A 17929-nucleotide genomic window follows, 5' to 3' on the forward strand; every position below is an offset into this window, starting at 1 on the left:
GACATCCCCACCCTCATCATGGGCAACTTTAACATCCCCATCGATGATCCCCTCTCCCAATCTGCCTCTCATCTACTTTCTCTAACCTCTTCATTCCGTCTCTCACAGTTTACTAATTCTCCTACCCATGAAGACAGGAATACTCTGGACCTGTTTTTTTCCAGTCTCTGCTTGCTGGATGACTTTACCAACTCCCCTCTCCCGCTCTCGGACCACAACCTTCTTTCCTTCTCTGTTAAGAATTGTCTCCTCACCCGGGACACCCCCACTTACCACACTTATAGGAATACACGTACCATTAATACCCAGCAGCTTATGGACAATCTCCACACAGCTTTAGCCCCCATCTCCTCCTTCTCCTGTCCAGACTTCGCATTGTCACACTACAATAATACACTGAAGAGTGCCCTAGACGAAGCAGCTCCTTCTACTCACAGAAAGATCCGACACAGACAACGGCAGCCCTGGCACACGATGCAAACACGTTTTCTTCAACGTTGCTCAAGGTGTGCTGAGCGTCAGTGGAGAAAATCTCTTTTAGCAGAAGACTTCATCCACTATAAATTCATGCTCAAAACCTATAACTCTGCCCTTCATCTGGCCAAACAATCCTACTTCACCACCCTCATCACTTCAATGTCCAACAATCCAAAATGACTTTTCGAAACCTTAAACTCCCTCCTGAAACCTAAAGCACAGGCCCCCACCACCAACCTCAGCGGGGAGGATCTGGCCACTTATTTCTTTGAAAAAATCAACCACATCCATCAGGACATCTCAGCCCAATCTCCTCAGTGCCTTGATCCCCTTCCCTGCCGCACTTCAAGCTCACTAGCCATCTTTGAGCCTGACACAGAAGAAGAAGTTACCCAGCTCCTCGCTTCTTCTTGGCCTACAACCTGCAACAGTGACCCCATTCCTTCAAATCTCCTGCAGTCCCTCTCACCGGTGGTCACCACTCACCTGACTAAAATATTTAACCTCTCTCTTTCTTCAGGTATCTTTCCCTCCTCATTTAAACACGCCATCATAACCCCTTTACTTTAAAAGCCATCCCTGGACCAGAACTGCACTGCTAACTACAGACCTGTCTCTAATCTTCCTTTCATCTCTAAACTCCTGGAACGCTTGGTCCACTCCCGTCTAATCCGCTATCTCTCAGATAACTCTCTCCTCGACCCTCTACAATCTGATTTCCGCTCCTTACACTCCACTGAAACTGCCCTCACTAAAGTCTCTAATGATCTACTAACAGTCAAATCCAAAGGTCACTGCTCCCTGCTGATTCTCCTGGATCTCTCTGCAGCATTTGACACTGTGGATCACCAGCTCCTCCTCACTATGCTCCGCTCTATAGGCCTCAAGGAAACCGTTCTCTCCTGGTTCTCCTCCTACCTCTCTGACCGCTCCTTCACTGTATCTTTTGCCCGCTCCTCTTCCCCTCCTCATCCCCTTACTATCGGGGTTCCGCAGGGCTCAGTCCTAGGCCCCGTCCTCTTCTCTCTATACACTGCCCCTATTGGACAAACAATCAGCAGATTTGGGTTCCAGTATCATCTCTATGCTGACGACACCCAATTATACACTTCTTCCCCTGACATCACCCCTACCCTAATACAAAATACCAAGGATTGTTTGTCTGCTGTGTCTAGCATCATGTCCTCCCTCTATCTTAAACTGAATCTCTCCAAAACTGAACTTCTTGTGTTTCCCCCCTCTACTAACCTAACTCTACCTAACATCGAAATTACCTTGGAGGGGTCAACCATAACTCCCAAGCAGCACGCCCGCTGCCTTGGGGTCATATTCGACACTAACCTTTCCTTTATTCCCTATATCCGATCACTCACTCGCTCTTGTCACCTGCATCTTAAAAACATCTCCAGAATCCGATCTTTTCTCACTTTGGAAACTGCTAAAACTCTTACTGTCGCTCTTATTCACTCTCGTCTGGACTACTGCAACTCTCTTCTGATCGGTCTCCCTCTTACCAAAATTTCTCCTGAATGCGGCAGCCAGGGTCGTATTTCTGTCCAGCCGCTTCACCGATGCCTCCACCTTGTGCCAGTCATTACACTGGTTACCGATTCGCTACAGGGTCCAATATAAACTCATTGCTCTCACCCACAAAGCTCTCCACAGTTCTGCACCATCTTATATCTCCTCTCTCATCTCAGTCTATCGTCCTACACGTGCCCTCCGTTCTACAAATGACCTAAGACTAACATCCCCCATAATCCGAACCTCGCACCTCTGTCTCCAAGACTTCTCTCGTGCTGCGCCAGTTCTCTGGAATGCTCTACCCCAGACGATCCGATTGATGCCTAGCCCCGATGTCTTCAAGCGCGCTTTAAAAACCCATCTCTTTAAACAAGCCTACCATCTCAAATACCCAGTAAACTAACTTTCCCCTGTTCCCTCCTAAATACTATTCAGAATCTGCCCCCTACTGTTCATCTGTTTCTACACCCTCCATGCACACGATAACTGCACTCGGTAATTGAGTATTGCACTTGAACATACAGGCTGATGACCGGATCATACAGCTTTATATGATAATCCCGACTTATTATAATTGCCTGACCTGAAATAACAAGCACTTTCCACCTATTGTGTCCCCCCATTTCCTTGTAGAATGTAAGCTTGTGAGCAGGGACCTCACTCCTGATGTAACTGTTAAACTGTCTCACCTTGTATTGAATTTATAGTTTGTACATGTCCCCGCTTAATTGTAAAGTGCTGCGGAATATGTTGGTGTAGCGCCCCGAGGGCTCGGTTGCTACAGAGGTATCGCATCTCAGTTAGAGGTGTGGTATCTCACTTCCAGGTAAGGATGGAGTGTGGATCAGGACCCTGACAGCTGCATGCATTACACCACATTTCCGGGGGACAGCTCGACGGTGCTCCCAGCAGCGAGCACGACCGACCATGTCCCTGGCTGGAGTGGGAGGGAGGGAACACCCAGAACAGGGGGAACCCAGTAGTGCAGGAGCAGAGAGGAAGCAGTTCCTGGATGCACAGAGAGAGGAGTATAAAAAGGTGGGGGCCATCTTAGGAGGGAGTTCTGTGAGAGGAGAAGGCAGGGAGCAGAGCTGCTGCATGGGCTCTGCTCCCTGGGCAGGCCTAGCACAGAGGCCGGAGCCTGAGGGAAGAAAGAAGGGGAGCAGGGAGGCTCCAGGAACACGGAGGAAGGAGGGACCCCAGGGGTGCAGAACAGTCAGTAGCCACTGCACGCCCGAATTCACCTGAGTGGAGGGGTCAGGCCGCAGAAGGGGAACCGGATCCCTAAATTGGTGGAGGAGAAATTACACTCAGCCAAGAACCGGAGGTTGCGACCATTCATTGGTGCAGCCCCCTGCTAAACCTGCTAGGAAGGCACCACATAGGGCCCAGGGAAAACGGCCGGCACGTTAATCCGACAAGGTCCGAGGCAGCCGGACAGAAGTGAGGTCACTGGTGGGGTATGAGAGGCCAGAGAAAGGACACATAAAGGGGATCCTGTGAAGCGCTTCTAAATTACCTGGAGGTTGATCGAGCCCCTCACCTGGTGAGCGCAGCACGGCTTGGGCAGTCCTTGCTGACAGAAGTGACCTGGATAACAACTGTGAGTAAAAGACCCTGGACTGCATCATTGGACTCTGTGTGATTACTGCTGCGCCTGTACCATCACTCCCATCCTCCCTACACGCTGCCCTGAGGCTACGCTTCTCCCGTGGGGAGTTATCCTATCCCTGTGCTGCACACCAACACCTGCCTCAGCGGTCTGCCTTGCAGCGGCGGTTATCCCTGACCGCAATCCACGGGTGGCGTAGTCGGACATTCAAAACACTGATAAATAGACTGCCACAATTTGGTCTGACCACCCTGAGCCACGGGATCGGGTTGCCACTACTACCCCCAGCAGCATACAGAAGCCCAGTTCCAGGTACCCCACGGCTCAGGGGGCGAGTCATTGGCGTTATATAAATAAAAATTATTAAATTATTTATTATTTTTGCTTCATTCTCTTTTGTGTTTTTTCCTTGCAAGCAAAGTAAATGAAGATAATAATACCAAAGAATTTGTGATTGCAATCATTTTCAGGAAGAAACTGAGTATTATCTGACAGAATTGCAGGGGTGCCAATACTTTTGGCCACCACTGTACAAAGCATTACTGTGCTAACTTCTCTTGTAATTATGGATGTGTCTAGCTCAATCTTCCAGTACTCATCTTCCATTATTATGTTTAGAAAGGCTCCCAGCTCTAATAATCGAACATAAAATTGCAGCACATTGATGGGGATTATCACCTATGGACAATTTCCCGTGTAACTAGAGAGAGCTGACTGTGAACTTTGGAAAATAAATTATTGCAGTCTGCCAAAAATAAAGCAACCCAGCTGACTGAATAGAAACTACACGGCCATCTGTCTGGATCTAGTGACGTCTTACTGGATAGTAGAACGGTTCTCTGGCAGATCAGGCAGAAAGGGATGTTCTTCAGCTTCAGACACTTCAGGCTTTGCTGTTGGGGACACAGACTCACGGACTCCTGGGGTGAGAGAGGGTGAAGGATTAGAGGCCATGTGGGAAACTGGAACAGAAAATAAGACACAGCATCTAACTCAAAAACTAATTTCACAAACAGTGCACCCAGATATGAAATGATGAGCTGATAATGCAGCATAATAATTGAATTTCCCAGAACGGTGTTCTCTAGCGCTGACCCTACATGCAACTGAATTTAATGTGCACACGACTTGCAACCGGGTGAAGCAGCATATTTATATCTCTAGCACCAAATATATAAATGTATTATAAACAATGAATTCCTTCAAAAATGGTCCTCATCAAGTATAAAATGGGCACCTGAAATAGGAAGGACTCAAGGAGAACAAGTCTTATATGTAATCTTTTAAAGAATACTTTTGTGTCAATCCACGGTAAGTATAAGGTTGGGCCCAAATCATTCGCAGGTTCAGATGCCATTATCCCCTACTTCATTATATTTATGGGAAAAAATTATACAGAGCTTCGCCTATATTTAGCATGAAATGACAATATTAAGCTGGAACTGTCTGCAGGTCCTCCAATCAATTGATATGGTATGCGTACTAAGCATTATGCATGTATTAAAAGAGGTTTAGGTAAAGGGGTTATCTGATATAGAAATAATAGGGCAAGATTATGATTAAAATAAAAAATGGTGGCATACTCCCCTTCTTATAACTCTGTGGACCCAGCGTAGGCTGCTTCAGAGGTTTCCGTTGGGTCCAGAAGTGATGGCTGCTTCATTTGGAAGTCAGATGAGCACTGCAGATGTTTTTGAAATGACATGCTCTTTTAGTCACATGACCCCTGCAGCCAATCATCTCTGGCTTCTGAAAAGAGGATGCATTGCTTCTAAAGCCTATGCAGACCTCAAGAGCTTCCTGTGCTGGATCCAGGAGGGTTTTGGGAAGTGATTATTCCACCATTTTATTTTTAAAGAGGACTTGTCACTTCCCCAATAAATTGAGTTAAACACCTTTGCAAGGCTATGAGCACCCGGCATCTTTTTCAAATGGATTCTGCCTGGAATTCGTGTGAAAAAAGCACGGCAAAAGGAAACCTGAAAATGCACACCACCAGAGAAATCTCTGAAGAATCGCCCAGTTGGACTATAAAGCAGAGATTTCACATAATGGACTCTGCATATGAAGTAGCATAGAGTAAAGAGAAAAAGAACAGCATAATCCAGGGGAGCTGTGGAATTTTCACCAAGTAAAAAAGTGGCTCTTAAAGCGTATTCAATTCATGTCTTATTTATTTTTTCAATAAGACAACCCCTTTAACTCTGTTCTGCAGTGAGTGAGCCATATTGCTGTTTGTCAGGCATTAATATTTCATTTATCCATTCAGTACAGTATTGCATTGTTTAATCTTAGGTAAATACGATAACAGTGATGTTTCTAGATTATATCTTTACTATACATATTTGATCTAGATAATGTTAAAGGGTTTTTCCAATTTCTCAAAATTGCTGCCCAAACTATTGTATAGTTTTATAACAGCAAACCCAGATAGCACTCAGCCCCCACACTGGACTTGTGTTTTGGATGCAGTGGTGACGTCATAACTACAGCAGATATTACAGCTGCAGGCATATATACACACACTGTGATTAATGAAAATGTTAACTCCACTATTGCTATACTCATAAAAAACATCAGCTACTTAGTTAACATTTTTTTTAATCAAAAAGCATAAAAGCCATCCAACCACGACAAGGGGACCTCATATGGATGGCCCTTAACTCTAGTGACTCCCCTCTCCATGTACTCTGACAGGCCTCAAATGAAATGGGGAAAAGAGAGGAACCAGGCTTAACCCATAATGGAACATTTTTGGGAAAAATGGGTGGATAAGCCCAAGAGGGGATCACACCTCCATTACAAACAAAGGGCCTGCACACCGTAAGTATAGCAATAGTGAAATTCATGTATTTATTAGTCGCAGTGTGCAGATGCATCGTGTTTGTGTTTGCTTGTATATTGGCCACAGGATATTTGTGCACCTGCATGTTAATTTAATATTTAAGGGAGCCTTTTTTATCACTGCTGCAGCCAATCGTAAGCTAATGCTGTCCACTTCAGTATGGCCGCTGAGCTCAGAAATCGGCTGCAGCAGTGGTGTGCACTGTCGTCGTGATATCACCTATGCGGCCAAAACACAGAGACTGGAACATCGTCAGAGAACTGGAGCTAGAGCCGAGGAGGTTTACTACTATCTATTTTTGTTGTTTTTCAACTTTGCAATCATTTGGCACCCATTTTTGTGAAAGTGGAAAACCCCCTTAAAGGGGTTGTACGATTATTTATTTATTGTTACAAAGTGCTTTTACTTTACAGCAGGTTTGAAAGTGTTGGTCCTCATCCATCCTTTTCAAGTTCTTAACTAATTTTGTGTTTTGGCTTTCTTTTTGAGCTGGCAAATTTTAATAAATAAAAATGGTGCACAAAATTAATCATAATGGAGCTTGATGTCTGAAGAATTTGCAAAGAAGCATTTTTATTTTCATCCTTTCTTTATTTCCTTTTTTTTTTAACTAAAATGTTGCAGGAACCTTTCAAATAATGAGTAAAATATCATGTGTTTGTCTTCAACTGCGCAAAACAAAATTGACAGATTCTGTACTCCGCTAGGGTAGTGCAATAACAACTGAGCAAAAATTTGGCACCTTTTTGAAAAGTCTCAAATGATGAATTAGCCAAAGCATCGGGATAATGAAAAACCACGTTCACATTGTTAAGCAAGCCTAAAAATGGATGAGGACTAAAAAAAAGTGTAAAAACAGTACAAAAGCAAACAAATTTGGGGCAAACACAAAAATGGCTAAAAAACACACTAAAAAAAGACACAAAGTAAATTCTGAATTGTGGTCAAAGTTTTAATGCATTATTTAACCACGCACACAAACCTACCATATAGCTGCCAGATCCGGACTTTATCATCGTAAGGTAGGTTATATTTCAGGGGGTCGCCCACTGGCCCTTGATAATATGGTCTCATTATAGATTCCATATCAGAAATATGAGTCAGTCCAATCGCATGACCAAATTCATGTACTGCGACAGCAAACAGGTCCATGCTGTGTACGTCTGGAAAAGAAAATATATAGTCAATATCATTTGTCAATTTTCTTACTATTTCAATAGATAAAACAACCTGCTTATTTTTAATGTCAAGCTAAACAGCGTTTTAAAGTGACACCCAGTCCAGAGACAACATTTTAAGAAGGCACCAAAAAAGATAGAAAATTGCAGCAGAGCAAAGCAAAAAATAAGACATTACGTATGCTTGCTCCTTATGTACCATCAGATGTTTAATGTGGTCCCTAGACCAAAAGGGTCACGTTAACAAAGATATATAAAAGATATATAAAAAATACTTGTAAATACAGGTAGAATTTATCATTTTTAATTTTTTAAGAAGAACTGAGCTAAAATAATCTGATTTATAAGGGGTGTAACTACAGTGGGTGTACCTGGGCCATAAAGCCTAGGAGGTCCCATGTAAGGCTCTTTGGCCCATACGAGAAGACCAATACTATTAAAACCCCATGTTAGCTCGGGCCCTGATAGAGAATTTACATATGGACCCACAAGCTTCAGGTTATGCCACTTTACTGTTCCTCAATGTGCCACATCTTCTATTACTTATGCACAAGGCAATATGGTGGTAATAGAAAGTGGCCTTCCATTCTGTCTACATTTCCACAGCTCAAATGCATAACTATGGTTTCTCTTACCCTGACATACCTGATGATCGGAATGTCCATGACTCTTCATCATCAAAATGAGTGTCACCAGAGGTGTGCTGTTCACCGGGGAAAAAAGCATGCGCTACAGTGCCACCAGGTCCATCAAACGGGTAGCCATCATTGTGATCAGCTCTGGAGAAGTCGATTTGAATGTCTGCATTATTCCCAGCCACTTCATGGAAATTCAGAGGTGTGATATCACTCCACACCTTAAGGGCATAGTACATAAGGGCTCTCACAGTGTCATGACCCAGTGATGACTCTTTAGGGAATGTTCTGACCCTGCAGGAAGCAAGAAAATGAGACAAAACTATGAAACCAGATTTCAAAGTTGCATAAATAGTAAAAATGTTCCCTGCATATTACAACTAACAGATTGTCTGAGTCTCATGTAATTCAATATTAAAAAAGCATTTAGATGTCACACCAGATCTAATGTTCTTGCCTACCTCTGTGGTCTGGACCTTTCATAATGGATGCCATGGTGGCATTTATGTCACTTCATGTAATGCAAAAATCAGATCTAAATCAATCTCACTGTTTCCATAATTAAAGGGAATCTGTCACCATAATCTGAGAGCAGCATGATGTATGAACCGAGACCCTAATTCCAGCAATATCCTTTGGAAGTGCATTGAGTGGATTACTGCTAAAAGGGAAAAAAAAAAAACCTCTTTAAATCTTCTTCCTTAGCGAGTGTGACCGGAGCGCAAGTGCAAACGAAAGTAAGTGTGTGACTTGTTTTTCAGTGAAGAGGTATTTGGGAATCCTGCAGAAAATACCTGTGTGAATTGTGGTGAGTTGTTGAATTGTGACCTGCTGAGTGCTTTTCTACCTGTTTAGTTTTATTGGGCTTTTTAAAACCTATTTTCTCTCTACAGTTTTACAGTCTCTTATTTTACTACCTGTGTATTTAAGGGTTAACTACATTGCACTTAAATCCTGAGGTGTAGCTATATTCACAAGGGGTTAATTAAGGGTGAGGGGTCATAATTAGAGATGAGCGTTGTTCTACTCGAACTGTTCGCCAATCTCAAATTCGAGCTGTTTTGGGCGGTGTTCGAGCCGTTCGGCGAACACGAACAATTTGAGAAAAATTCGGCTGTTCGAGGTTATGTTCGATAACTGTTCGTGCACCAAAATCATAACTGGATTTTTTCTCAGTAATGATGAAAATTAATGTTAATACGCAGTTTGAGTGTACAGCGGGGTGGGGGGAAGGGCAGGGGATGGATCTCTGCAGGAACAATGAAGATCTCCATTTTTTTTTCTCTTTCCCGCATTTGCAGTGGGGAGGTGCAATCTGTCAGCCTATCAGCAGCGCACACACGGAGCGAAGTGCTTTTTTTCACACAAGCAAGGGCATGTGTCATTGGCAGTGTATGTCACATGTCCTTGCCCTATAAGACCAAGCCATTTTCCCCGTTGCCACCATTTTCTCACTGCTGCAGCTGCGTGTTAGACGGCACCGCTGTTGCTGTGTGCGCTATACCTTGTTAATTTCAAGCCAATTTTCGCACAAATATACAGATAGCTTGGGAGTAGGGAATAGTTGTGATTGCAGTCCTTTTAAGGACTAGGTTACAGCATTTCCTACGACTTTTATCAGGCAGGTCTGTGCTCTTAAATAGATAGGTTGTGGGAGTAAAGACTAATTGTAATTGCAGTCCTTTTCAGGACTAGGTTACATCAGTTCCTATCAGTTTTTGCCAGGCAGGTCTGTGCCAGTGCTGTGCAAGTTTTTTTCACAGCATTTGGCTGAATCTAGCAAAGCTAAAACTTTTTGGCCTATTGCAGAGTGTGTTAGTCAGTGGAGTAGCCTATCTGTGTTGCAAGATATACCACCTGTGTATAGAATACCAATTTTTTTACTGCACCTAGTGAAGTAAAATCTTTTGGGCATAGCATCATTCTATTAGTCCATCTATACCAGGGTTCCCCAACTCCAGTCCTCAAGGCCCACCAACAGGTCATGTTTTCAGGATTTCCTTAGTATTACACAGGTGATAATTCCATCACCTGCACAGGCAATAATTCCATCACCTGTGCAATACTAAGGAAATCCTGAAAACATGACCTGTTGGTGGGCCTTGAGGACTGGAGTTGGGGAACCCTGATCTATACTGACCTCCATCAGGTTGCAAACTGAATCTAATTTTTTTCTGCATCTAGCTCTGAAAAAATATTGGGCTTCTAGCTGTGTGTGGGTCTTGTTCTATTAATCCATCTATACTGACCTCCATCAGGTTGCAAACTGAATATAATTTTTTTCTGCATCTAGCTCTGAAAAAATATTGGGCTTCTAGCTGTGTGTGGGTCTTGTTCTATTAATCCATCTATACTGACCTCCATCAGGTTGCAAACTGAATATAATTTTTTTCTGCATCTAGCTCTGAAAAAATATTGGGCTTCTAGCTGTGTGTGGGTCTTGTTCTATTAATCCATCTATACTGACCTCCATCAGGTTGCAAACTGAATATAATTTTTTTCTGCATCTAGCTCTGAAAAAATATTGGGCTTCTAGCTGTGTGTGGGTCTTGTTCTATTAATCCATCTATACTGACCTCCATCAGGTTGCAAACTGAATATAATTTTTTTCTGCATCTAGCTCTGAAAAAATATTGGGCTTCTAGCTGTGTGTGGGTCTTGTTCTATTAATCCATCTATACTGACCTCCATCAGGTTGCAAACTGAATATAATTTTTTTCTGCATCTAGCTCTGAAAAAATATTGGGCTTCTAGCTGTGTGTGGGTCTTGTTCTATTAATCCATCTATACTGACCTCCATCAGGTTGCAAACTGAATATAATTTTTTTCTGCATCTAGCTCTGAAAAAATATTGGGCTTCTAGCTGTGTGTGGGTCTTGTTCTATTAATCCATCTATACTGACCTCCATCAGGTTGCAAACTGAATCTAATTTTTTTCTGCATCTAGCTCTGAAAAAATATTGGGCTTCTAGCTGTGTGTGGGTCTTGTTCTATTAATCCATCTATACTGACCTCCATCAGGTTGCAAACTGAATATAATTTTTTTCTGCATCTAGCTCTGAAAAAATATTGGGCTTCTAGCTGTGTGTGGGTCTTGTTCTATTAATCCATCTATACTGACCTCCATCAGGTTGCAAACTGAATATAATTTTTTTCTGCATCTAGCTCTGAAAAAATATTGGGCTTCTAGCTGTGTGTGGGTCTTGTTCTATTAATCCATCTATACTGACCTCCATCAGGTTGCAAACTGAATATAATTTTTTTCTGCATCTAGCTCTGAAAAAATATTGGGCTTCTAGCTGTGTGTGGGTCTTGTTCTATTAATCCATCTATACTGACCTCCATCAGGTTGCAAACTGAATATAATTTTTTTCTGCATCTAGCTCTGAAAAAATATTGGGCTTCTAGCTGTGTGTGGGTCTTGTTCTATTAATCCATCTATACTGACCTCCATCAGGTTGCAAACTGAATATAATTTTTTTCTGCATCTAGCTCTGAAAAAATATTGGGCTTCTAGCTGTGTGTGGGTCTTGTTCTATTAATCCATCTATACTGACCTCCATCAGGTTGCAAACTGAATATAATTTTTTTCTGCATCTAGCTCTGAAAAAATATTGGGCTTCTAGCTGTGTGTGGGTCTTGTTCTATTAATCCATCTATACTGACCTCCATCAGGTTGCAAACTGAATATAATTTTTTTCTGCATCTAGCTCTGAAAAAATATTGGGCTTCTAGCTGTGTGTGGGTCTTGTTCTATTAATCCATCTATACTGACCTCCATCAGGTTGCAAACTGAATATAATTTTTTTCTGCATCTAGCTCTGAAAAAATATTGGGCTTCTAGCTGTGTGTGGGTCTTGTTCTATTAATCCATCTATACTGACCTCCATCAGGTTGCAAACTGAATATAATTTTTTTCTGCATCTAGCTCTGAAAAAATATTGGGCTTCTAGCTGTGTGTGGGTCTTGTTCTATTAATCCATCTATACTGACCTCCATCAGGTTGCAAACTGAATATAATTTTTTTCTGCATCTAGCTCTGAAAAAATATTGGGCTTCTAGCTGTGTGTGGGTCTTGTTCTATTAATCCATCTATACTGACCTCCATCAGGTTGCAAACTGAATATAATTTTTTTCTGCATCTAGCTCTGAAAAAATATTGGGCTTCTAGCTGTGTGTGGGTCTTGTTCTATTAATCCATCTATACTGACCTCCATCAGGTTGCAAACTGAATATAATTTTTTTCTGCATCTAGCTCTGAAAAAATATTGGGCTTCTAGCTGTGTGTGGGTCTTGTTCTATTAATCCATCTATACTGACCTCCATCAGGTTGCAAACTGAATATAATTTTTTTCTGCATCTAGCTCTGAAAAAATATTGGGCTTCTAGCTGTGTGTGGGTCTTGTTCTATTAATCCATCTATACTGACCTCCATCAGGTTGCAAACTGAATATAATTTTTTTCTGCATCTAGCTCTGAAAAAATATTGGGCTTCTAGCTGTGTGTGGGTCTTGTTCTATTAATCCATCTATATTGACCTCCATCAGGTTGCAAACTGAATATAATTTTTTTCTGCATCTAGCTCTGAAAAAATATTGGGCTTCTAGCTGTGTGTGGGTCTTGTTCTATTAATCCATCTATACTGACCTCCATCAGGTTGCAAACTGAATATAATTTTTTTCTGCATCTAGCTCTGAAAAAATATTTGGCCTTCTAGCAGTGTGTGGGACTTGTTCTATTAGTCCACCTATACTGACCTCCATCAGGTTGCAAACTGAATATATTTTTTTCTGCATCTACCTCTGAAAAAATATTGGGCTTCTAGCTGTGTGTGGGACTTGTTGTATTAGTCCATCTATACTGACCTCCATCAGGTTGCAAACTGAATATATTTTTTTCTGCATATACCTCTGAAAAAATATTGGGCTTCTAGCTGTGTGTGGGTCTTGTTCTATTAATCCATCTATACTGACCTCCATCAGGTTGCAAACTGAATATAATTTTTTTCCGCATCTAGCTCTGAAAAAATATTTGGCCTTCTAGCAGTGTGTGGGACTTGTTCTATTAGTCCACCTATACTGACCTCCATCAGGTTGCAAACTGAATATATTTTTTTCTGCATCTACCTCTGAAAAAATATTGGGCTTCTAGCTGTGTGTGGGACTTGTTGTATTAGTCCATCTATACTGACCTCCATCAGGTTGCAAATTGAATATAATTTTTTTCTGCATCTAACCCAGCCAATAGTTTTGGCCTAATACCACAGTTTGGCCACTCAGCTCTGCTCGATTACCATCCATTGTTTTTTGTGCAAACAACTCCAGAGTTGTGAATTAGTTAACCACCAAAATGAGTGGAAAAAGGCCTGCTGCTGGTGGAAAGGGGAATAGGCGTGTTGGGAAGGGGAAAAAAGGTTGTGTCCGTGGGGTAGGTGTTAAAGCAACAGTAACATCTGCAGAAGAAAGACCATCTTCCAGCCAAACTAAAATGTCTACTTCTTTTAGCGGACAATGTGATAAGATCCCTTTCTTACGGCCACGCCAATCGCTACAAATTCCAGATGAGGCACAAAAACAGCAGGTGCTTCAACGGATATCAAGTGCTCCTTTAAGTGGGCTCTCCTCCACATCAACTTCAACATCACAAATACTCCAGTGTTCAAAGGTGTCACCCAAATCGCACTTGCTTCCTCACAGCTCCCAAATCTCCAGCTGCCCGTCTGAGTATGAGGTAGAACAGATGGTTGAGTCTGCAGAGCTGTTTACTCATACTATAGCCTGGGAATCAGAGGTCGACTCCAGCGCTTCTGTGAATCCAGACGAGGAAATGATCTGCACTGATGCCCAGAATCTTTATGAGTCGGATCCAGGACCAGACGCAGAAGGTTCTGACCATAATGTAGACCCTCATTCCCAAACTGTAACTCCTGTTGGTGGAGACAATGAGGAAGACGATGATAAGACTCAAATACCTGATTGGAGAGACAACTTTGGTTTTTTGTCAGGGCAGGAACAGGTTGGCTCTGAGGACGACGGGTGTGATAACACACAGGGTGATGATGATGAGGTTGGAGATCCCACTTACTGTCAACCCACAGTCAGCCAAGAGATGAGGTCAGCAGAGGAGGTGGAGGAAGATGCTAGTGACGACGAGGTCAGGTTGCGCCTTCCTGGACAGAGACGTAGTACTGGAAGCACGTCAACAACTGCATCCTCAGACACAACTTTGCCTCTCACCACAAGTCGTGGTGGCTCTTCAGGTCGCATGGGTGCTAAGCCTTGCATAGCCTGGGCATTTTTTCAGATCGATAAAGATGACCCAACTCGTGTTATCTGTAACATTTGTCAGCAAAAGCTAAGTAGAGGCCAAAAAATACATAGTTTGAGTACTTCATGCATGAACCGGCACATGGACATGAAGCATAAGTTGCAGTGGGAAGCTCAGTGTGCTACAATGCGGCCTAGCCGGCCGGGCCAACCACCGTCTGCCATATCTTGTGCATCCGCGGCCTCTTCATCCTCTGTGACTGGGGGGACAGCAGTCACACCTGTTTTGGGGCGCAGACCTGCCACCTCTTTACCCGCAACAGCCAGCATGATTGGCAGGTCATCATTTTCTTTGGAGGTGGGAACACCAGCTGGTGTTGAGCGCTGTCCGACATCGATAGCACCACCTTTGGATCAAGGCAACCTAACATGTCCGCCTGCATCTTCCTCACAGACTGGCAGTTTGCCGGGGACACCCTTATCAACCCCGTCTAAGCACAATAGCCAGCCCTCGGTCCCTCAGATGTGGACAAGTAAAAGACCATTTCCTCCTAGCCATGAGAAAGCTAAGAGGTTGAATTTCACCATCTGCAAGCTCTTGGCTACAGAAATGCTGCCTTTCCGCCTGGTGGACACAGAGGATTTTCGAGACCTTATGTCCGTCGCAGTGCCCCAGTACCAGATGCCCAGTCGGCACTACTTCTCAAAGAAAGGTGTGCCTGCGCTCCACCAGCATGTCGCACACAACATCACCGCTTCTTTGAGAAACTCTGTGTGTGACAGGGTGCATTTCACCACAGACACTTGGACGAGTAGGCATGGACAGGGGCGTTACATGTCGCTGACTGGGCACTGGGTAACTATGGTGACAGCAGGACAAGGGGCTGCTGTCCAAGTCTTGCCGTCCCCACGAGTTGTGCGTCAATCCTCTTTATGTCAAAGTTCCTCCACTGCTTCTGCCTCCTCAACCTCCTCTCGGTCTTCCACCTGCACCCAAAGCCTGTCTGGTCATGCCACAAGCTTTCTAACTGCGCAGAAGGGATCCTGCACACCTCCTTACTATGCTGGCAGTAGGGCTCAACGTCATCAGGCGGTTTTTACATTGAAATGTCTGGGAAATGTGAGTCACACAGCTGAGGAGTTGTGGTCAGCTCTGGAGAACCAATTTCATGAATGGTTGTCTCCACTGGACCTGAAACCAGGGAAGGCCGTGTGCGACAATGCTGCAAACCTGGGTGCGGCCCTTCGCCGGGGCAATGTCACACACGTGCCTTGTATGGCTCACGTGTTGAACCTGGTTGTCCAGCAATTTTTAGCCCACTATCCCAGACTAGATGGCCTTCTGCAGAGGGCACGGTCGCTGTGTGCTCACTTCCGCCGTTCGCATCCCGCAGCTCAGCGACTTACATCTCTACAGAAGTCGTTGGGCCTGCCACTTCACCGGCTAAAATGCGATGTGCCTACCCGGTGGAATTCAACTCTGCACATGTTGCAGCGACTGTGGCAGCACCGACAAGCCCTGGTGCAATACGTTCTGACGTATAGCCTGGGCCAACGAGATTCAGAGGTGGGGCAAATCACGCTGGAGGAGTGGTCTCAGATCAGGGACCTATGCACCCTTCTGCACAGTTTTGAAATGGCGACGAAGATGTTTAGTGCTGACGATGCCATTATCAGCATGACTATTCCGGTGATTTACATGCTGGAGCACATGTTAAACAGAATTCGGAGTCAGGTGGTGGCACAAGAGGAGGTGGAGGAAGTAGAGGAGGAGGAGTTGTATGCGGAAGGGCTAACATCTGCAAGGTCCAGACGGTCGGCAGCACCAAGGCGGCAGGCATGTGAGGGTGGGGGAGATGGTTTTACCAGGGCGCATGGTAGCAGCCAAACTAGTGAGGAAGGTGCAGGAGCCCAGGAAGAAGTGGAGGACGAACTGATGGAAGACTCATCAGATGAGGGAGACCTTGATCACATTTCTGTTGTGCGAGGTTGGGGGGAGAGGACAGAGGAAGGAAGCATGATTGTTACCTCGCCACCAACACAACAGGGACTTGGTGCTCCTGGATGCGCAACACACATGAGTGCCTTCTTGCTGCACTACCTGCAACATGACCCTCGAATTGTGAGAATTAGAAATAATCCTGACTACTGGGTTGCCACACTGTTAGATCCCCGGTACAAAAGTAAATTTGCAGAAATTATTCCTGCCATAGAAAGGGATGCACGCATGCAGGAGTATCAGCAGAGACTGTTGCAGAATCTTACATGTGCTTTTCCACAAAATACCAGTGGTGCACGTAGTGAATCTCACAGTTCCAACTTGCCAACCGTGGGACCGTCAAGTGTTCAGCACTCAAACCGTAACAGAACCACAGTATCTGCTGGTAACATCAATTTTGCGGAATCATTTCACCACTTTTTTAGCCCATCCTTTGCAAGGCCACAGGAGACAAGAAGTCTGACACATAGTCAACGCCTAGAGACGATGGTACAGGAGTATCTCCAAGTAAACATTGAAGCCACGACTGTGTCACTGGACCCTTGCTCTTTTTGGGCTTCCAATCTGGATAAATGGCCGGAGCTAGCCACTTACGCCTTGGAGATCTTGTCATGCCCCGCAGCCAGCGTTCTGTCTGAACATGTGTTCAGCGCTGCTGGTGGTGTGCTGACAGATAAGCGCACGCGGCTCTCCACTGATAATGTAGACAGACTCACGTTCATAAAGATGAACAAATCATGGATCCAAAACGACTTTTCTACCCCTGTGTCATCCTGGGGAGAGTAAAAGCTTGATGATTGGTTAAAATCACCCTACCAACCGTTTTAAGCTTTCAAATTACTAATCATGTTTATCTGTATCTTGACTGGAAAATAATTTGGGCTTTGTAGCAGTGTGCAGCACTGATCCTATTAGGCCATCTATACTAAAGCTTCACCAGATTTAAAATTTAAAATAATTTTTAGCTGCATCTAGCCCGGAAAATAATTTTGGGGCTCCGAGATGCGCAAGACACATAAGTGCCTTCTTGCTGCACTACCTGCAGCATGACCCTCATATTGTCAGAATTCGAAGTAATCATGACTACTGGGTTGCCACACTCTTAGATCCCCCAAACTTTTCGATCAACCTTTTCATTTTAATAAAGACCAAAAAAATGGTCATTTTTGAAATTATAAGCATTAGCAGGTTGTTAGAAACTGAAATCAAACAGTTTTCAACTCAAAACTTTATTCTAGGTCATGTTACATTTTCACATAGGACCCCTTGTTCGAAAGGAGCTTCTGAACTCTCTCGTCCATTGAATTTGTCAGGTTTTGGATGGTTTCTGCTTCAATTGTTTTGCATGAGGACAGAATACCCTCCCAGAGCTGTTGCTTAGATGTGAACTGCC

At 43.8% G+C, this 17929-nt stretch overlaps 1 protein-coding gene across 2 annotated transcripts in view; it reads right to left on the reverse strand.

The window, feature by feature from the left end:
- The window catches only part of MMP17 (matrix metallopeptidase 17), a 213261-nt gene that overhangs the window by 41277 nt on the left and 154055 nt on the right, over window positions 1-17929 (reverse strand). Inside the window, exons 4-6 of one of the 2 annotated variants that reach the window (XM_073676094.1) lie at window positions 8282-8565; window positions 7445-7621; window positions 4434-4575 (exon numbers count right to left, since the gene is read on the reverse strand). In XM_073676094.1, coding sequence (XP_073532195.1) covers window positions 4434-4575; window positions 7445-7621; window positions 8282-8565 — 603 coding nt within the window. The remainder of the gene's footprint in view (window positions 1-4433; window positions 4576-7444; window positions 7622-8281; window positions 8566-17929) is intronic. The other variant, XM_073676096.1, reaches the window with a different exon arrangement.

The sequence above is a fragment of the Phyllobates terribilis genome, unplaced genomic scaffold, assembly GCF_046119375.1.
Source record: "Phyllobates terribilis strain yellow unplaced genomic scaffold, ASM4611937v1 Scaffold_1__5_contigs__length_1240528914, whole genome shotgun sequence".
Lineage (NCBI taxonomy): Eukaryota > Metazoa > Chordata > Amphibia > Anura > Dendrobatidae > Phyllobates > Phyllobates terribilis.